This window comes from Achroia grisella, unplaced genomic scaffold (assembly GCF_030625045.1).
Source record: "Achroia grisella isolate CSIRO2021 unplaced genomic scaffold, CSIRO_AGI_Agris_v1 utg807, whole genome shotgun sequence".
Lineage (NCBI taxonomy): Eukaryota > Metazoa > Arthropoda > Insecta > Lepidoptera > Pyralidae > Achroia > Achroia grisella.
In genome coordinates this window covers 2,830,677-2,853,592 of record NW_026713028.1, presented here as the reverse complement: position 1 = coordinate 2,853,592, position 22,916 = coordinate 2,830,677, and the positions used below count along the sequence as shown (strand labels likewise).

At 36.2% G+C, this 22,916-nt stretch overlaps 3 protein-coding genes across 3 annotated transcripts in view; 2 read left to right on the top strand and 1 right to left on the bottom strand.

Annotated features, from left to right (window-relative positions):
* The window catches only part of LOC131851726 (unc-112-related protein-like), a 331,640-nt gene that overhangs the window by 125,020 nt on the left and 183,704 nt on the right, over nucleotides 1-22,916 (top strand). The gene's annotated exons all lie outside the window — the stretch shown is intronic.
* LOC131851730 (putative epidermal cell surface receptor) overlaps nucleotides 1-22,916 on the top strand; it is a 54,214-nt gene that overhangs the window by 4,250 nt on the left and 27,048 nt on the right. Inside the window, exon 2 of the mRNA XM_059202273.1 lies at nucleotides 21,803-21,931. Within this exon, the coding sequence (XP_059058256.1) occupies nucleotides 21,817-21,931 (115 nt within the window). The 5' untranslated portion in view covers nucleotides 21,803-21,816. The remainder of the gene's footprint in view (nucleotides 1-21,802; nucleotides 21,932-22,916) is intronic.
* On the bottom strand, nucleotides 5,284-9,996 carry LOC131851743 (uncharacterized). The gene has a single exon (XM_059202288.1). It carries the CDS (start codon nucleotides 9,994-9,996, stop codon nucleotides 5,284-5,286), a length of 4,713 nt encoding a protein of 1,570 aa, XP_059058271.1.

Here is a 22,916-nt window from a genome sequence, read left to right as displayed (position 1 = left end):
AAATATATAATATTATGAAAAGGATGTTAGGGGTAATCCTGTACTACTCTGATTATGTTATTAATTATTTTGTGTTGGATTTAAAAACGAGGAAATTGTGCCGCAGTCGATGTTGCGCAGGTTAGCTTACATAGTTAGTTTTACATTTTGAGACTTATGCTTAGGTATATGCTATATTTAGTCAATAACTTGAACATATAAAATTGTACAATTGTTTGAAAATACTAACAGTTTTTTTGCCTAAACTTTTGGCTTTATGTTCAATCCGAATAAGGCGTTAGAATCGAAAATTGGCAATTTTTAAGCGATTATCTTAAGGCGACGCATTGCAAATATTGACCTCAGATACCTTAACTTTTCTCAGCAATTACAAATCATTCGGGGCTGATATTTAGGTATTTCATTTTTCAGATCTTTGACATCATATTGACAGTTCTCGTTACATGATTGATTAACTTTTGTAGCAGAGAAAAAAATCTCAAAGATTGGTCTTATAAAATATATGTTTGATTCGTATAAGAAAACGGGACTGATTTAAGACTCGAATTTTCCAATATACACTATACTAAATACCCACATAAATAGTACAATTCAGATGTATATAATAACCAATAGTTTTTACTTTAAACAAGATAAACTGTTTTTCCGCATAAAAATCTCTTGCTCACAAGTTGTTTTGTATGAGAGTTAGAGCAAGTCAGTCAGTCCCCGGCCCCTGCCAACGTCGGACCTGTGCTTAGCGCGGATAGCTCGCCTGAGAACGCGCGCTATCAAATCGTAAATTATTTCGTCATACACCCGCACCATATTATAGCGTACGCTATAATATGGTGCGGGTGACAGTTACTTATTTTACATTTAACAATTACTGTATTTAAGTTAATACAGTTAGTAATGATTTATCGTACATATTACGAATGTAATACTAAGTCATAATTTGTAAAGTAGTGACAATTAATTGTTAAAAATTATAAAAAACTTTTAGTATTAATGTATAGAAATGGTTAAGAAAATATAAACAAATTTTACATTATTTTGATTTCGTAGTTATTTATAAATAAAAATGGGGCTCTCCCATTATCTATACATATAAATAAAATTGAAGTGTTTGTTGGTAATATTGAAATAACAGTTATTTACTACATGCATACAAATATAAATACGTTACATACACCAAAATAACATTTTTTACCAATTTTGTCTGTCTGTCTGTCTGTTTGTTCCGGCTAATCTCTGAAATGGTTGCACTGATTTTGACGGGACTTTTTTTGGCATCTGGCTAAAATAAATAGTCTTGTACGCCGTTTGGTAGGCTTTTACATTATTTTATTGTAAAACTAATTTTATTTTTTATTTCTTAACTCAAGAAGTTTTGTTTTGCTTAGATGTTTTTTTATTTCGTTAGTTGCTGAAGTAACAGGTACAGGTAAATAATACTTATTTATGCAATTACCTTTCATTAGACGTTAAGAAGAATTTTAAAATGTTGATAACTGTTTATCTAGAACAGGGGTGAGCAACCTTTTTTATCAACGGGCCAATTTAAATTTTAAATATTTTGACGGATCGCACCTAAAGTAACACTTATTAATAATAATTAACAAAATTATTTGTAATGTAATGTAATTTATTTGTAATAAATATTTACATGATATTGAGACACAAAACCCTCAATAATGTAGGGTATCCGGCCTTTTTACCAATATGTCCCGCCAAACTGGATGGTCTGTCCGGCTATTAGGATTGGCGAAGTGACAACCCTACACCCAAAGAAAAAATCGACTGACTCATTATAACAAAGTAAAATCGTGGAGTCGTCTATGAATTTATACAAAAATTAAATATTGCTGTAACTTAATTCTTTTACTATTTCAAGTAATGTAATCATTTAGTTACCCTTTTTACATTTTTTACACTATTTTATTTACTTATACGAATAAATGTTATACGTACTAATACTAATAATATATAATATTGAATCCAAAATAAAGTATTTTTTTCTCAATGTTACTACATATTTAGTGTAATCAAAAAACTTATTGATTGTCAATAATTTCACAAAAATATTATTTAATTAATCATTGTTGTCTGTCCGACTATATGTTGGAGTATCACATAAAAAATTGTGACATATTTTCAACTTTATTTTCTCCGATAAGTACTTTTTATCTGTAGTAAGTCTAGGTAAGCACTTGTCTTTGTAGCTATGGAAAGCAAAACAAAGTAATGGTGAAATATTTGGCTTCGATTATACTATACAGGCTGTCCCAGAACTCAATTTCAAGCAATGAGAGAATTGATTGTAACCATCATGAGAAAAATCAGAAAAAAAATCTATCCCATGCAGTTTGAAAATTAGGAGCATTAAAGAAAAACTTAGAAATTTGGTCAAACTATAACCATTATTCGGTCATTGTGCTTAATTTTTATTATTTTTATTCATTTAAACTTTGGAACCATAAAGCCAAATAACATTTCTAGAATCACAGTAAAAAATAATGACACAATTGCCCCAAGTTTTCTAGAATTAAGACTATTTGTTAAACTACATTTAAAATTTTCATAAATTGTAGAGTTTGAAAGGCCCTCTTTTAAAAAAATGTACTAAAGTGCCTTGGCAAGTGCCATTAAAAGTTCGGACATTTAATCAGGATTGTAAATGTACAATACTTGTTAGTTTCATACTAAAAAAAAACGAGAAAAAAACCTCAAGTAACCCGATTTTTGCTAACCTATTTTACTCCGTTCAAATGTTTCTTATTCACACAAGCTTATAGTAGTAGGTTCTTAATTTTACGGCAAAATGATAAGAGAAATGGGTAGTGGACATGTTGTCGTGAGCGAGCGAGACAGATGTGCCACCCAGTGAGACGGAGATGCGTCGTTTAAACGCGCGCGAATGAAACAGATACAGTCGCCATACCAAGCAAATGGCTACGCTACCAGTCTGACACCAGTTAGTACATTTTGCTCATTCTGTTTCAGCTTCAGCTCAGCCTACTGCGCGTCTTTCCGTATTCGCTGTTGTTGGCTTCTCTTTTTGGACTTGGATTTTTGTGAATTGAACTTGTTGATTCCATACCGACAACTTTGGGTTGTCTCTTTTGGAATTGGACTTTTGTGTTGGTATCCTTGTTATTTACTTCACAAAAAATTGCGAACAAGCACCTCATTTATGAGGAATGCAGATGCAATGCAATTGCTGCCGCTAGGCTTTATCGTGAAAGATATCCAAATTTAGAGCGCTATCCAGATCACTGCTTATATGTACCGGCCGCACTCACGGAGGGCGGCCATTTCCCGAATCAAATACGGGCTGGAGGTAGAACTCGCTTTCCTTATTAGGAAGAAGTGTTGCAAAAGGTCGCAGATGACCAAAATATTTTCGTTTGTACACAAACGAAAATACTTTTCTTCTTTTTTTTTTTTTTTTCCCGTTTTTTTTTTTTTTTTTACCCGTTCTTTCTTATTGTAATAGCACAGCACATCGTATTTTACAAAGACCCGAAATGCATCCGTTTCACGTACAACGAGTTCAAACATTTATCTTCCTCAATATTATCCTTATTTAAATAAACCTAAACTAGGTTAAGATTTTTCTTTATTTTAATTATTTTACTTACTTTTGTTGACTTTGATAAAAGTGGCGTCATATCTGTCTCGCTCACTCATGGCAAACATGTCCACTATCCATCTCCCTTATTGTTTTGCCGTAAAATTAAGATTCCTTGGTAGGTCCAAGGAAATAAATAAATAAAAAAGTGAAATAATGAAAAGTATTATATAAATTTATTAAAACGTATGTATTAATACGTGAAGTAATAACTTTGTATCCTTTTTACGAAAAACAGCGCGGACGGATGAATATGAAATTTCGCGTACTTATAGTTTATATAGAGAAGGTTTGCAGAATAGTCATATTTTTTTATTTAAATTATGCATAAAAATATAAATAATCATGTTCAAACCTATAATTATTCAATAATTTCATTTGTATGAAGTTAATAGATCTTTTATGATTAGGTTGTAATTGTTCACGTCCTTTTTACATGTAATTAAAACTTAATATTTATTATAATAATTTATAAATTACTGTAAAAGTTTTACTATTTTGTCATAAAGTGTATATCTTTACGTACTTTACTTACATATAATGTTAAATTACTTACGCATTTTTAAAAGTATACTTTCTAAAACATAAAGAAATAATGTCCACTACGCGTATCAAATAAATAAAATTAAAGTCACATACATTATTACTAAATTTAGGTTTATTGTATCAAATATATAATATATATAGATTTTTTAATTGATATACCTATCATTCACAGAAACGCAGACTTACTGTCTCTTTTATAAAGTAACTAACCTTCGTATATTTTCACATTTCATTTAACGTAAGTACGTTAATGTAGTATACATTAAAATATCTAGCTGTTTCAAAAAAATGTCGTTGGCAAATAAATAAACGTCGTAATTACCAATTACAATATATACGAAAAACACAAAGATTATTTTTTTGGTGTTTCTTTCAAAGATAGTAATAAAAGCACTAGTTTACGTTAATTATAATCACGGGAATATGTAACTCTACCTCAATATTTCTATTTAATTCTTTACTTTAAGAATCTTTATAATTAATTCGTATCGTAGTTAGTTCCACTGTATTGTAAATTCTAAAATATCAATGTGCCTTCATAAATATAAATTATATAAACAAACAGGAAGACTCCGTAATAGTTTTGTTCAATTGGGGACCGAAGCTTCGTCTACTTGATTCACGCGTTACATTGCGACACGGACGCGTGTTCGTGATATCGTGGTACGGGGAGAGCGAGCGAGCGCTGGCGGTCGATCGGCGACACGTAAAACTATCGGGGTGCATGAGGTGCGCAGAGCGCGGGGCCCGATTTTGAAGTAATAGTTTATCACGGCGAACACATTGTATTTTTTAGTTTCTTCTGATACTGCTTTTGGATTTTAAACCTTCTATGTCTGTATTACAGCTAATTATTACTATGTGAGGTGATGATGACAGGACTATATACTAGGATCCCCTGGTCGTATGGTCGGGCGGCGAAATAAAAATGCTCGGTTGTTATCTTGTACTTGGTAGGAAGGCACCTATCGGGTCGCTGTCTCGCCGGTGAATGCGGACCGCTGCGCGGCCGCGCTCTTTATATAGACGCCCGACGGGTGGCCTTCCCTACTGCAACTGTACGTTGCGTGATTTATTTTTATTAACAAAAATGATCTTACAAATTTTGCTTATACTAATTATATCTAATTGATTCCGTCGTGTACATTTCTCCCGCCGTCGCTATCCTGCGATTCTACTGGTAGCACGACGATTCGTTTTGTTGGTCTTCTCAGGGTGCGCCCGTTGCTCGTTGTGATGTCTACCACTCGCACCGTGTTGGGGTTATCTTTCCCGGGGTAGGTCTTCACAACGCGTCCCCGTGGCCATGTATTTCGGGGTAGGTTGGGGTCGCATATGATGACTGTGTCGCCAACCTTGGGGGGAACACCGGTACCTCGGGGCTCCCGCCGGTGTTGAAGTAAGGGTAGGTATTCCACCACCCAGCGCCTCCAGAACTCATCTGCTAACGCTTGTGCTCGTCGCCAATGATGTCGTGCGTTCATATCTCCTTTGTTGAACACTCCGGGATTAGGCACGTGTGAGTTGGGGCCGATCAGGATATGGTTCGGTGTTAATGCCTCCGGATCGCTCGGTGTGACGGACACGTGAGTGAGAGGTCGGGAGTTGACTGTATTCTCCACCTCGGCTAGCAGGGTCACCAATGTCTCGTCTGTGGGATAACGCTCGTGCAGCGTAACTCGTAGGGCTTCCTTTACTGACCGCACCATGCGTTCCCATACCCCGCCCATGAAGGGAGCAGCGGGTGGGATGTACCTCCACGCGATGCTGCGGTTGGTGGCCTCCTCTTCTAGTGCTGCCATAGCCGCCTTGAGTTCCTTTTCAGCTGCCTTGAAACACGTAGCGTTGTCGCTCCATATTTCCGTTGGACAACCTCGCCGAGCCATGAACCTCCTTAGGGCGGCGATGGCTGAATGAGTGCCGAGGGTATGCACCACTTCAATGTGTATGGCTCGTGATGTCATACACGTGAAGAGGGCGCCGTACCGTTTTTCTCGGTGCCGTCCGACTGTGGTTTCAATGGGGCCGAAGTAGTCCAGCCCTGTGTAGGTAAAGGGGCGAGCGTGATGCGCTAGGCGGGCGGCAGGCAGGTCACCGGTCGGTGGGCTTGCTGGCTTCTTTCTTCTTATCTGGCAGACCAGACACCCCTTGATGACGTTCCGTACTGTGGGTCTTATTTTTACAACCCACAGCCGCTGCCGTAGCTCATTCACTACCGCTTCTATACCGCCGTGGTGCATTGTTTCATGTATATGTTGTATATACAGACGTGTATATCTGTGTTTCCCGTCTAACACGGGTGGGTTGAGTACATCCTTTTCTACGTTCGATGTTGCTGTAATTCGTCCTCTTAATCGCAGCATTCCGGTTGTGTCGATGTAGGTACTTAGCGCTGTCAGTCTGTCTTGTTTATTCAATGGACTTCCCTTTTTTATTCGCAATATTTCATTCCCGAAACTATCTTCCTGGCAGGCTCGCATCCACATTCTCTCGGCTTCAAGTAGGTACTGCGCTGGCACCGGGATGCTGGGCGTCGTTATTTTCGTTCTTCCATTTCTTGTTATGATTTTTTCATTATTCTTTTTTCTCCAGTCAACATCGCCCTTTTCATTCTGCTTGGTTCGTTTCTTCGTGGCGGCTACAATATTTCTTTGAGGTCGACAGAGATCGACAAATTGTAGCACGCGCGCAGTCGATTTGATGAGCGGCAGCCACCGCGAGAATCGGTCGATGTCAGGTAAGTGTGCGTGAGCCGTACTTGTAACGGTCACATGGCATCTCTCTCGCTCTTCGCCCGTGACTGATATCGCTGTCCTTGTTTCTCGCGGCCACTCGTTTTCTGGCTGATGTAAAAATGATGGCCCGTTGAACCATCTGTGCTGTGGTCCGAATTCGCTTGGTATACCTCGGGTGGCATCATCAGCTACATTTTCATGTGTAGGGACCCACCGCCATTCATTTTTTTTTGTTGTGTCTTCTATTTCAGCCAGGCGGTGAGCCACAAAGGTCTTAAAGGCCCTTGGTTCTGACCTTATCCATGCTAGGACTGTCCGAGAGTCGCTCCAGTATGTTTTACTCGCTATTTCGTAGTCGTGCTCCTCCGCCACGGTATGTGCGAGGCGCGCACCCATTAACGCAGCTTGAAGTTCAAGTCTCGGGATTGAGACGGGCTTGAGCGGTGCGACGCGACTTTTAGCGGCGGCCAAGGTGACATGTGTGGTACCGTCGGCTCTTTGTGACAGCCAGTACACTGCCGCGGCGTACGCCTCTTCACTGGCATCCACGAAGGTATGCAGATGATGGGTGACCACTGGTGTGACATCATAGCATCGTGGTATGCGTATCTTGTGTACAGTTCGCAATGATGTCAACCAAGTACTCCATGCTGGCTGCAGTTCTTCTGGTAGCGATTCGTCCCAGCCTGTTTTATAGCGCCATGTATCCTGCAGTAATCTTTTCGCTGGCGTTGTGATGGGTGATATGAGGCCAAGGGGGTCGAAGAGTGCCATGATGATGCTGAGCGCTTCTCTTTTCGTTGGTATCCGTTTGTTTTCTAATATATCTTGCGGCGTTTTTATTTTGTTAACTTGAAATCCAATTATGTCTTCATTTATATCCCATAACAAGCCGAGAGCTCGCTCAGTACCGCTCCCGCCAATCAGAACCGCTGTACTATTTGTCCCGCTCTCTGAAGTGTTGTCTCGCTCGCTTGCTATAAACTCGTCGATAGTATTGCGATTGTTTGATGCCCATCCGCTGAGTACGAAGCCGGTTTGTTTATGTATATAATCGACTTCTCTTGTTATTTTTCTGGCTTCTGAGATTGATGAGAAGCTTTGTAGATAGTCGTCCATATAATGATTTCTTCGTATAGCGATTGCGGCGTCGGGATATATATGCGCGTAGTCTTCTGCGTTGCGGTTTTTTATATACAGAGCGGTGCAGGGTGATGACGTCGCTCCGAATATTAATGACGTCATGCGGTACTCGTCTGGGTCGCCCTCCCGCCGGTCACCTCTCCACAGGAAACGGAGCGCGTCGCGGTCTTCTTTCTTAATTTTTACTTGCATAAACATCTCTTTGATATCTGCAGAGACTCCGTAGGCGTACTGTCTGAACCTCATCACCACCCCAGGCAGTGATTGCAACAGGTCAGGTCCAGAAAGCAGCAGGTCGTTTAGGCTGAGACCTGCAGTCTTAGCGGAGGCGTCATGCACCAGTCGCGGCGGCTTGTGTGGCTTCGCTGGGTTCGCAACCGGGAAGTGTGGCAGGTACCATGTTCTGTCTTCAGCTGGCGGTGTCTTGGCGTGCTCTGCATACCCCGACGTGAGTAGGTTATTGATTCGTTCGTTGTATTTAATTTTCAGGTCTTCATCTCTGTCTAATCTCTTTTCGAGGTTATGCAGGCGTTTTCTTGCTTCGGTGTAATTGTTCGGTATTTTCATGCTGTCTTCTCGCCAGAGTAGCCCAGTTTCATATCTTCCATTCGGAAGACGGCGACTTTCTCGTTCTAGTATTTTCAAAGCTCGCTGCTCTGGATCATTTTTTGGTTTTCTGGGTTCGATGCATAGTGACTCCAGCTTGAAGTAATTTTTCATCATTTCTTCTATGTTGACGTCATCTTTCTTCTCCACCAGGTGCCCGCAGAAAGTCACCGGGTTGCTGAGAGACGTCTTGCAACCATGCAGAACCCAACCTAGTAGCGTGTAGGATGCTACCGGTTGGTCACGACGTCCCGCCCGTACTTCTCTTGACACGATGAGATCCCAGTTATCTTGTCCTATTAATAACTTGGGGGAGGCACGGTGGTAGACGAGTTCTTCTTGTATTTCTTTCAGGTGACCACACTCCTTTATGTCGCTGTCGACGACCGACTGGGTAGTGATATCCAGTCGATCCACTGTGCGGACTTGATCTAGCTTGAAGATGGTTGAAGAGTGTTTGCCCTTGATTTTCACGCTGGTTGTCTTGCTGTGTTCATGCTTGACCATGGCGCCGACGCCCTGTATCCACATCGTGTTTGCCGGACCATCAATACCCAGGATGTCAGCCACCGATGTATCGATGAGTGTCACTGTGCTGCCTTCGTCGAGAAGAGCGTATGTTTCTATCTTGCTCTTCGGCCCTTGCAATATGACAGGTACTATTTTCAGATAGGCGCGACGTCGGAGACATTCTTCATTGCCTTCCATCGTAGAAGTTACCACCCCATGCTCTTCTGGTGGTTGTTGAAGCTGGTCCTCTTCTTTTCTGTCATGATGCAACAAGTGATGGTGTTTCATGTGGCATCCAGATTTGCCACACCATGGAGCTCTGCAGACGGCGCGTCGATGTTTACTTCTCAGGCACTTGTAGCATATGTTATTCTTCTTTGCAGTTTCCCATCTTGAATTAACGTCGATGTTATTGAATTGCTCGCAGTCAGGCAGCTGATGGTTGCGTTTGCACAGCGGACATACATTTTCATTGTTTTGCTTCATATTAGTAGCAAATGAATGTTCGATCTTCCGTCTCGCTCTCTCCCTTGTTGCCGTCTCGCTCTCAACGAGACGTTCCGGCGCGGCGTACGCTGCACATTTGTCTGCCTCTTCGTTTAGGAAGACAGACATTTTCTTCAATTCCGGGATGTCTTCCTTTTTCAGCGCGTAGTCGTACCATTTATTTTTTATTATAGGTGTGAGCTTCTCTATGATGAGACGTGTCATTTCTGGGCTGTGTAGATATTGTGTTTTCTTCAGTGCTTCAATCGTAGCGACTGTGTTCGCTATTTTGCCGGCGAACACGCAGAGATCCCGTGGGTTATCGGTGATCTTGCTCAGTGACTTGATTCTATCCATCTCGATGAGTATGAGTGCTTCTGGTCTTCCGAATCTTCTTTCCAGTGCTTCTATGATGACATTTGGTTCATGTTGACTCAGGAGTACTCACGGCGTCTAGTGCTGGTCCCTTTATACATTTTCGCAGGCGTGCTACGTTTTCTATCTTCGAGAAGTATTGCTGTGTATCTTCGTAGCTTGCCTTGAATGATAACCATTCATAAGAGAGGCCCCTGAACATAGGCAACTCTTGTATATATGCAGGCGGCTCCCTTGGTCGTCTTCTTGATGCTTGCAGTAGTGCTGTCGTTAATGTCGAAACGTCGATGGTTTGCTGCGGTTGCTTGAATTTCCTCTCCGCGGCTGCCTCATCTTGTTTCTCCTCCCGTGGCATAGGAACTTCTTTTTCGCGTGGCTGTTGATCAAACCACGCATCCACCCACGTGGAGTCTTCATTTTCTTCTTCAGAATATTCTTCCTCGGAGTCTTTTTCTGCCCGTAAACGTTGTAATCGCGCTATCTCCATATCTGCCTCTGCTTGCAGCTGTTTGATTTTTAACTTGGCCAGTCGTTCTTTAATCTCCAATTCTTCCAGTTTTTTCCTTGAGACCGTGGAACGGTGTGACCTCGCCTTCACTGTTTTCTGGGAGGTGTCTTCTCTATTCGGTGAGTCCTCCACTTGACTTGACTGCATAGAGGATTCGGCGCTTGTTTCGTTTTCGGTGGATTCATGCGAGTTTTTCGTTTTAGTGCCTTCTTCATTCATGCTTCGCGTCACGACCATCTTGATTTTCTTCCTGGTGCAGGGATCCGGCTTCTCGAAGGACCACAATGATGATGACAGGACTATATACTAGGATCCCCTGGTCGTATGGTCGGGCGGCGAAATAAAAATGCTCGGTTGTTATCTTGTACTTGGTAGGAAGGCACCTATCGGGTCGCTGTCTCGCCGGTGAATGCGGACCGCTGCGCGGCCGCGCTCTTTATATAGACGCCCGACGGGTGGCCTTCCCTACTGCAACTGTACGTTGCGTGATTTATTTTTATTAACAAAAATGATCTTACAAATTTTGCTTATACTAATTATATCTAATTGATTCCGTCGTGTACATGAGGTATTGTAGAAAAATTATTGGCTTGTCAACCAGCTGAGCTAACAAGAAAATGAAACTCCGACCGCATTCACACAGCTCCACTTTAGTAGTTTTCTTCGAAACTACTGTATTACATGTGTACATTGGCATACCATAATTATAATAAGTCATAATGTTGACACTCAGCTAGTAGGTAATATGTGTGTAACGCAAACAAAATGCGTATTTTTTCATCAAAACAAGTAACAAAACGAAGATATTATCTATAGTTTCTAAAGTTTGATTAACATAGTTCCTAAAGTCTGCTATCATTATTACCTTTTTTAGTCGACAAAAGGAACCTCGGTCCATCGCCAAATCGATTCCACCTCGAAATATAATATACGGAGATGTTACTTTAAACATACTGTTGTTAAAAATTGCAATAAAAAATGTATAATACAATCTTGATTATCAAGTATTACGAGTTTTTCGGAGCCGAGAAACTTATTATGCTTGTTTTGATATGTTTTTTGACAAAAAAGACAAATCAAATATTAGTTATATTACTATTAGGTACTACTTAAAATAATATTAGCAAATATAATTAGGAAACTCACTAGCCAAGGCTCGAATACCTATCTAACTTAATTTGTCTTAATTACATGGTATTAATTTAAGTATACAATTAAATTTTTAAGCGATATCAGAAGCTTTATTATATTTATGTTACTAACAATTCCCAATTGTAACTGATTAAAATCGATGTATTTGCGATTTGCTAGGAATCCTTTGAGAGTCCAGTTATACGTTCCGCAATTGAAATTTGAAAATTGTAATTGAATAATTGTAGATTAGTATTAGTTTTAAACCAGACTTTTTAGTAATAGCGATATACTATTAAGCTCTCACATTGATTTTTAATATCTTTTTGTAATCGGTAGGATTTACTAATTTTTTATTTGTTGATCAAAGTGTAGGTAGACGTCACGATATGACAGCAAAGAACAAAAAATACCTAAAACCACGAAAATAACCTGTAGCGAATTAAGTGAGTAAGTAAATACATGTAAAGTACTAACACATTAACGATATTTCCACACGCTCGTGTGACCCGTAGGCTGCTGACCCCTGAGTTTGGACCCAAATTGTCAAGGCCAAGTTACGCAACCCAATGGGAACTTATTTACTCATGTATTCACAATGCGCGCACGGGAAACAGTTTTTTTAGTATCTTAATTACGTTAAATTTTTAAATGTCGACTCATGATTTCTTAACTCGCGGTATTATGTAGGATTTGATTAAAAAATAAATAAGTAGGTGTCTGCTGCTATTTCTCTTTAAGAACAATTGATTTCGATTAGTTTAATATTGGGTAGAGTTGGATGGTAGGCAAAATATAATTTAAAAATTAAAAGGCTGTAATGTCCTACATATATAAATATTTTCTTTTTAATTTGAATTTGCAGTTGCTTTCAATTAGTATTTTAATGGTAATAGGATCTCTTCTTAATCGTTCCCTCACTGCTGAGGATCGTGACTCTATACTATCTTGTCGACCAGCCATCGCCATCTGCTGCGCTCAGATGCCTGATGTATTGCGGCGCTGACAGTAATGTTCAGTTGACGTGATATTTGATCTGACCATCGGATGGGACTTCGGCCTCAAGGTCTTTTACCTTCTATCTTCCCTGTTACCATCAGTCTTTCGATATTGTGTACATCCCTCCGCGCGATGTGTCCGAAGTATCGCACGATGCGCTGCAGACAAGTAGAAGACAGCCGCTGTGAATCTTTCAATTTGAGCTCTATTAATACAGAGACGTTTGTACGGTGGGCTGTCCACGGTATTCTCAATAGTCGACGTAGTAGTAGGATAGGATAGGGAAAAAATAATGTATAAATTGAACTTCATGAGACGCTGTAACGCCATATACGTATGTTCTTTTAATTTTAAATATTTCATAAATTTAGTATTCATATATTTTTTTCACTTATGTATGTGTGACGAAAACTTTTCATATCAGTGTGTAATTTTTTTTATACCTTCCTCCAACCTTCTCCTACCTTTCTCCAATTAAGTATATATTAAAGCCAATAATTAATGGCTACCACCAAATATTTCTACATATTATTATATCATTATTTAATTTTATATAAGCTGTTTGATAATCAAGTTTCATGTCACTCAAGGGCTTTTGGGGCTGATTACTAATTTATACTTCCATATGCAAAAGGGTGTCTTACATTTTCACGGCAATACGCCAGAACTGATTTTAATAAAACGGGATATAGTCCCTATATCTACTTAACTACAACATTTATTGTAACAACAATTTATGCTATTTCTGCTATTTGTATCAACTTGAGTAGAGCGGTAAGATTTTGTAAGTAGGACGTGTCGCGCTCCGTTTAACATTAAGAAAAAGCACAAAATGTCTATGATCATTTTATAGTCAAAAATTTGACTAAGAAAATAATACAGCATTAGTTATAATGTATTTTCATCAAATTCCACAACTGTTAGGTAAAAATCACTGAATTATATAATAATAGCTACTGGCCCGGGCTTCGCACTGGTGTACATGTAGTATATATATAAAGCTTCCTCTTAAATCAATCTATCTATTTAAATAAAACGCTTCAAAATTCGTTGCGTACCTAGTTGTAAAGATTTATGCATACATTGGGACGAACAGACAGTGACAGCGACTTTGTTTTATACTATATAATGATGATCTATTAGAATTATGAAATGATTATTACAACTGACATTTTATGACTAAATACCAGAGGTAAACTACATAAGTCTACGTGTGATATTTAATCATAATATTCACTTTCTACATATAAAGTCATCTTACTTTGTATAACAGCACTGTCACAGAATATGCTGAATGTGGGCTATATTACCAATTAATAACATATAAGTACAGATAAGAAAATTTTACATAGGTAGTTTAAGTATGTTTTTGTAAAACGTGTATTTAACTGTTAGACAACCAAGGTTATAGTAGAGATGTGCTAACTCGTAATAAACATAACTAGAGTCAACTCGAGTTGAAATTCAGGTAACTCGTGTCGACCCGAGTTACCTGGAATAAACAGTTTTTTTTTTGTTTTTTTTGTAAAATTGTATGATATTAAATGATCGTAAAATTTCATGTCATTGTCAGTTCGACGACAGACTCACTCTTTCACTTGATTCGTTCAATTACCAGTTGAATACTTCCAACTCGAGTTAACTCGAATTCACCGCAACTCGAATTAACTCGAGTTAACACATCTCTAGGTTATAGTGATATCTTAATTAAATTACAAATTATTATGCCAAAATATTTCTAAATAGACAACTGTAACACACTCGTAGAGTGTAATATAATAATTAGTTAATTAAAAAATCGTAATTGCTTGTAATTTATTCATAAAACTAAAATGCCCTACAAAGCTATTTTAATTACATTATTTAGTAACTTTATATCTTCAAAATTGTTTGCCTACATCACGTAGCCAGAGAGCCAACCTAAAAATGTTTTGACGAATACGTTGTTACGGTAATTTGGCCTGCCCATATTTCGCTAGGTATATTTGAAGCCAACTCTGTTTTTAATTATATTTTCATCACCGGAAAGTTCTTCTTAAATAAGAAACAGTGTTGACCAGATTCATAATCAATACTTTCAAGGTTAGGGTAACTGTTTACTGGCCCACGACTCTTTAGCCTTCTTTCAAATCAAGGAATTACTTGTAAGAAAAAGACAAAAAATTGTAATATTGGACGTTTGATGTTTCATCATTACATAGTATAAAACAAAGTTGCTATCGCTGTCTGTCCGTCCCTATGTATGCTTAAATCTTTAAAATAAAGCAAGGGATTTTGAAGCGGTTTTATTTAAATAGGTAGAGTGATTTTAGAGGAAGATTTATATATATAATACATGTACACCCATGCGAAACCGGGGTGGGTAGCTAGTTTTTCTAATAAAGGAGTAAGCCCATGACATAATTATTAGATTAAACGTTGCAATTTACAAGTTTTTCTTAGTCAATAAAGCCTGATATGTTAACAATGCTTTTGTTGCTCGACGCACAATAAGTTACGAAACCGCAGTGACCGATTAGGCTAGAAAAACGCGTGTAACTTGACTCCAAGCATTGTTTACGTGGGAATTGTGCACCGTTCATTTAGTAATGCTTTTACGCCACAGTAAACATATTGAATGTGCGTGATAGATAACAGAGAAGTACATATTTATAACCTCTTACTAAAAAAGACCGTCTGTGGTATCGTAGCTCCTAAAATAATAGATCGATTATGATATGGTTTGGTTTTGTTTCAAAGCTGACATGATTAACATGTGTCTTGGGTACTATTTATTATATATATTTTATATATTACGGAATTATTCGAAATTTAAATTTTATAATTATACCTACTATTAAAAATCTCGCCGTACAGATTTTTAATTATATAGTATTATATAATATTTACGAGTTAATTCAAATTCATAAACTCCTTTATTCATGTTTATTTTAGCCATTTTACAACTTAAGTATATTGTATTATATGTTTCTTTAACGTTCAATTCTGTCTACAGATTTAAATAGAACTGACAAGGCTCTTAGTTTTTATTTCAAAATCAATCCGTCAACTATATTTAAATAATTTAAAATGACATAACACAACAATCTTAAGAAATAAGTAGTACAATGTCTTATTATAAAAGAGGGATTTCTTCCAGTCAACCTTTGAATGACTGAAAGAAATTGTGGAGTGGTAATAGCCGTACTTAAATGACAATAATAACAACAACAAAAAAAGTAGACGCATTTATATTTATTCAACTTCAAATTGAATACATACTGTTATGACATGTCAAATCTATCGTCAGGTCGAAATGATTTCGAGATGAGAAGAACTGACAGGGAACTCAGCTCGTATTCTTTTCAAATAAATATTTTTCATGTTTACAATAATAAGGATTCATTTTTAAATTAAAATTTGGGAGAGGTATATGTATAATAATTTTGCAATAAGTACATGATTATATTTGAGTAATCTTAATATTATAAGAACAAAAGTTTGTAGGTATTGATGTTTGTTACTATTTCGCAAAAACTACTAAACGGATTTTGATGAAACTTTACATTAATATAGCTAATACATCAGAATAACACATAGGCTATGTTTTATATTCAAAATTTATATATTGTATATGGAATTTAGGCGGGTGAAACCGCGGGGCACAGTATTTATATATAAGTATTACTATTCATTAAAAATGTATGGGTAACAAGGACAATGTCACGACAATCATAATTAACATGGAATTTAGATAATACTATCGATGCCTGCACGCCATACTGAATATAATTATTACAATTGTAGTTGCACATCCACAGAGTATCTCTTAACAATAGCATGTTAAGTACGATCTAGACTATGGGAAGAGGTTTGTGAAGAAATCGACCCACTTAGCTTGATGGCGTCGATTTCGCGACGTAATGTGTGAATCAATCTTAGTTTACTACTTAAAGCTGTCGTTATAATCCGCAGTTTAAATAAATATAGTGAATTATAAAACTAAAATATAAATATGTTTGATATAAGGCTCATAACGCCTTAACGAACAATAGAAGACCCAAATTTCAATATCTATCTACATACAAAATTGTAATTCTGTCTTCTATTTACCGATACTCGATATAAATTTAATAATAAAGTTTCAATAATTATTGGAATTTTATTATTGATATCGGATTTACAATGAACGTAATACATACTTTATGTATAAACAATAATAATAACCCAAAGACAATTCATATAGTGCCATGTGCTGTACATTTATTTGGTAAATACATGCAAATAATATACATAGGAAATATACAGACCAATAATCATATCCATGAATAGAAATGTTTGTATCTACTGTGCGAGAAATTGAATCCACGACCATCGGAAGTAAGGCCATGTGCTATACCGCTAAATCATTAGCTATGATTTAGCGGTAGTCATATATCAATTCTTAGGAACTAGTTGTTGCATGCGACTTCGTCCTCTTTTTGTGAGATAAAAGCGTTATCCGTCCTGGTGATACAATATATATTAATATCGAATGTCATAAAGATCCGATTAGTCGTTTCAACTTAATATACAGGCAGATAAACACATTTTCCAATTCAGTATTTTATATTTCTTAGTTATTTTGTTGTAAAATAGTACATTACAAAATTTACAAGCACTGTAGTTCGAAATATTTGTTTATAAAGGAATATAGATATTTATTTTTTACAGTATGGCATTCTATATCGACATAGTTAATCCTAAATCAAGCGTAGGTCGGCTAATTGTAGACACAACTAAATAAAGAAATGAAACAGGTAAAATATTAAATAAATATGTTTTATAAGTATAATCTGTTTGTATGTTCCTTAATTGTTAAGTATTAACATTGAAAGATTAATATTCTAACACCCACATGACATGAATTTAATATTAGTTTGAACGACGACGTAAATATACACATAAATTTTGTGCATTTACATACATTTATGATTGAAGTAATTTTATTGTTCTTTCTTCATTCATAGAACTCTATACAAGAGCTTACAAAATTTTATACGCCTAATAGAGTACCCCAAGGGGGAGATGGATTTTTAGCAATGGCAACAAGTGATATAATTTTGAGTCATATCGTGTCATGTTTACTTTCGCGGTCCATCTTAAAAACTATAGTGAATAAATTTTAAATTTTATTTTCATTGAAAATTGCTTGACATCCGGCATCCTACACTGGGGCTACTCTAACGAATGTAACATTCCATTGTCATTCATCAATCATCAACACGGGTGCAGCAATTAAAATTATCTCTATTTTATTAAATATTTATATTATAAAATACTAAAAAAATACGCAAGCCCACTCGGTTAGACTGTAGTTTTTTAGGTAAAAGGTTCTTTTTATATTTGCCCTATATACATAGTGCGTTGGAATACTCAAAATGTGTAATTGGCTTTATTTTTAACAACATATCAATTATTATTTGGTTCGCTGTTGGTTTTTACAAGAAAGGAGATAATATATTTTGCTAAGTATTTTTTGTTTGATTATTAATTACAAAGAAAATCTTTATACGACTAATATTAGTATATAGACCAGTTATAAGTAAACAGATTGATGTGGTAGAATGATAGTTAGAGCGGAAGAAAGCTTCCAATGGCTGTGTCGCCACAATAATCCTATTGTAAAAGTTGAATAACTTACTTTCTTTTACCTTAATAGCAGATTTACGACTTAGCCGCGTGTGTCTGCACAATGCCTGCAAATGTGTTAACTGTTAACTGCTTTTGTTAAAAAACAAAAGAATTAGGAATGGGTAAATGTTGTGTCAAAGTAACGAGATTGGATACTTTGAGTAGAAAATCAGCAAGAGGTTTAAATACAAGTGACTTGTTAATTGTAGTTTATAAATAGAAAATGATACATATAATAATAATAATCTCAGTACAATTCACACAGCGCCATCTAGACCCAAGTTAAGCTAGCTAAAGCTTGTATTATGGGTACTTGATAACTGATACAAATACATTTTTTTTTGGTGAATTATTATTATTACATATTATACATATAAAACATCCAGACCGATACAAACAATCATACTCATGAATATAAATGTTTGTGCCTTACAAGGAATCGAACCCGCGACCATCGGAATTTAGACGATGTATTGAACCACTAGACCATCGAGGCCGTAAATATATAAATTTAACATTCATATTTATTTAGTTTTTAATATATTTATTGATGTAGAATCAAAGTTGATTCTACATCAATAAATATATTAAATAAATGCATTGTTTTACATATTCATACAATATTAATTTAAAACAAGCTTTTTGTATGAGACTCACACAAAAGACTGAATTTAAAATAATTAAGAAATATTGGTAAAAATAATCGAAGAAGAAAAAAATGCATTTTGGCGGCTATCTCTTACGGCAATTATTTAAAAAATCATCTAAACTTCCACAGTATTATATAAAAACTAGTTTTGTTAATGATAATATTATGTAAAGAAATTTTAAAACATGCAAACTTTCGCATAAGAAACGTCATGCAGGGAAAGTAATCATACTGGCGTCTAATAGTCTAGTATTTTTGCATATTTATTAAAAGATAAGCCAATAACCCTTGGAGTTTAGAGTTATGTTCCATTTTTATAAAATGTTCTCAGTGATTGTCTGAAATATTCGCAGACTACATGATTTAAAATATGGCATAATATATGCTGTCATATATAATTTGATATTATCACAGATAAGAGAATCTAAGATTTGTACAGCAGACATGGGTTGGCTCGCTAAATCCTACATCTATAGTATTAAATGATAATAATATTTTTATTCTTATTCAATACGTTCTTGACAGAACGGTCGTGGTCATAATGTAGTAGTGGGTGGCCTGATGTCATCTGCCGTACGACAGCTCTTCATTTGTCTCTACTGGCTGCCATTCTGGTACAGTCGTGGAGTGGATCGCCTATTACTGCTTTGACTTGGTCGGTCCATCGCATGGGTAATCGTCCACGGGGTCTAGTACCCTAGTAGTCAACCCTACCTTATATGACAAGCTGCGGTAATAATATACACATCATATATTTTTTTATTATTTGGAATAATAATAATAATCTAAGTACGATACAATCAAATACAGTTATCCCTAACTTACGACATAGGTGAACCGGTGCCACGAAAGCCAGTTCCCTTCAACATTCTGTAAACATTTTAGGTACATTTGCAGTTGTGTACATAAAGGCATAAAAATACCATAAATATTTTAAAAAAATGTATAGAAGACACGTAGAAAAGTGTGACGAAATGTAGAGAAGTAATATTCTTGATCATAATTCGGAGAGATATTATAAAAAAAAGTAAAAATATACATTGGATGTTGTGATTGTCTGATACAAATAGGTAATCTGGTGTAGATAATATATCTGTTAACTCATCTGTTAATTTATTGTATTTACTGTTGAATAAAAGGGTTATTTCCTGCCCAAAACTATAGGTTAATATTGTTAAACGTTGGTCTGAGTTATAACTCAACTTTCCTACTATAGTAGGAAAGACTTAAAATCTTATTTTATATATAACATAACTTATATTATTGGTATTTACTACTTGGTGAACTAACCTGTCTTCAAGTTTAATTTACAAAAGATTATTTGTATGCATGAAATAAACGGACAGATTATCCTATATAATGACATACCTATTCTGATTTATTCTAAACTATATGATCAACTATCGTAGTACCTAAAGAACTTCAAATTGAAAGTAAAAAGATAACATGTGTTTCAACATCGATTGCCAATCAATGGATAATAAATCACAATGAAGTTCTAAATTTATAAGTACTAGTTCTCACGTTTCTTATACACAGCAGGTACCGACCTTGTACGAAAGCGACATCTAATTTTAATATGGTATTCGGATACAGCAATGATCGAACAATGGTCCTTATTACGGTGATCAATGAAGGACAAGTGAATCATCTTTCATCGTGTATTATTCAATACTTAATCGCACGACTTTGACTGCATGTTACACTAGGTAGGTTGGTATGTAGCTATTACCATTAATTGTCAGTAACATGGATTAATAAGCCCAACGTTAGCAATGTACCATGTCAGGTTGACCTCCACACGGTTCTCCTGGAAACCATCACGTTAAATTCCTGGTGAGTTTGCCACGGGCTAACTGACTTGACCTCATATTCATCTTATAATCCTTCTCTGGTGCCCCGCCAACATATGCCGTTAGCGCAGGAAGTGCACCATTCTATTGTCATATAATCCATTCTTAAAAAACAAAAATTTGTACACCTGTATGCAATCTGAATACACATAATATAATATTGTTAAAACCTATGAGCACTATATTCTGCAAATAAATTATTTGATTTGAATATTCGTAAGCACATAGACAAGTCGCAGTAACATATTTACATAATAATATACAGATTATTCTAATAATCATTTCATAATTAACCACACTTGTGTCTAACCACTAAGTATTGCGCTACTGAAATATCTATCTCCCACAAAATGATCCGATTGCTAGCAGGTAAAATTAATGAAGTCATCTCAATGTCCTGTGAGATTATATATTACTTATGTATGTGCTACAGAACACCGCATTAATAGCGATGATCGTGGATCGTGGGTTCGAATCTTCACGCTATAGAAACACTTGTACACATGAGTATGCAAGTATGTATGATATGCAATGCAATGCAATGTATGTATATAAAAAAAATTCAAAGTGTGTTTTTTATTTCTGAGACAAATTAGACATTAGCTATGTTGCCAGCTTTTTGCGATTATAAGAAAATATATTTATTTATCATATATATATATTTAATTTACTCGTAATACCAGATATAACATATTATTACATAATAATAGTTACCTAGTACCCATAACACAAGTTCTCCACGGATTCGCCGGTCCATCGTGTGGTAGGGAAATTTCGAGCAGTTCCCGGGACATCTGACCCGGGTGTAGGTTTAAGAGACCCCTTTGTCGAAGTACACTCACCTTCACCGCTAGGGTCTCCCTGTCTGCCCAAATCTGATAAGAAATTGCTTATGTAGCTTTAGATGCACGTTCTAATATAGAACTTACTGTAGTTCTGGACAGACAGAGCATATCTTGTGAGTTTATTATTTATTTATTTATATTTTGGTTGCAGATGGGTCTGCGGTGATGACAATGTGGACCGGCGTGGTAGCACTGTGGTGCGCGGCGGCTTTGCTCACCGCCGCTGCTGGCTACACGGTCGACTGCAATCACGAATACACGGACTGCGATACTGAACTCAGTGAGTATTAGATTATATGGCAATGACGGCGTTTAGCATTCCGCTTTACTTCCGATGGTCGCTGGTTCGATTCCATCCATGGTACAAACATTTGTATATATGATTATTATATTGGTCTAGGTGTTTCCTATGTAATATACATAGGAAACACCCCAGCTGTACACTCACATGTACGTATTTAGAAAACAAAATCTTAGTATTTATAAGTTGTCTAGTACCCATAATACAAGGTCTGCCTACCATGGGACTAAATGACGTTGTGTGAACTGTCCAGGGGTATTTTTAATATTATTTGTATAGGTATTAATTGACAAGGACATTAAGGACTGATATCTCAAATGGAATAGCCAGAGGCTATATCAACACTCGATGTTTCGGTAAATGCATCACGTGACATGCATAAGCCTTATAGAAATACTAGCTGCTGTAAACCGTTAGCTCGTCTGCACAACACTTCATTCTGGAGATCAGATAAAATAGAACCTGTTCCCATCTTTATGATATAATTACATTAATGTCAAATTTCATTAAGATCCGTTCAGCCGTTTCGTCATGAAAAGGTAACAAATACATAGATAGACATTTTAGCATTGACAATAGTAGTATGGAAGTATATTTGTTTCTATTGATTAGTGTATTCCTTATAAGTATATACATAAGCCTGATAGCGATGCGTTGATCTCGAGACCAATAAAAAGTAAAGCAGTAACTAACCGCTATACCACTGAGACCATCTTTAATACTTTCAATAATAATAATAAATTTAACCTATCACTCAAACAGACATATGACAAAAGCACTTGGTGTTACTTTTACATATTTTATATATCTATGAATTATTTCACAATTATTATTGAAAAAAAAAGAAAAAATATTTTTTTGTTTTTAATATTGTAGATTTTCTTGATGATAGTACTATTATAATAGTCTTGGTAATAAAAAATAAATAAATTGATAGGCGGCTTATGTATTCCTGTATTCACAT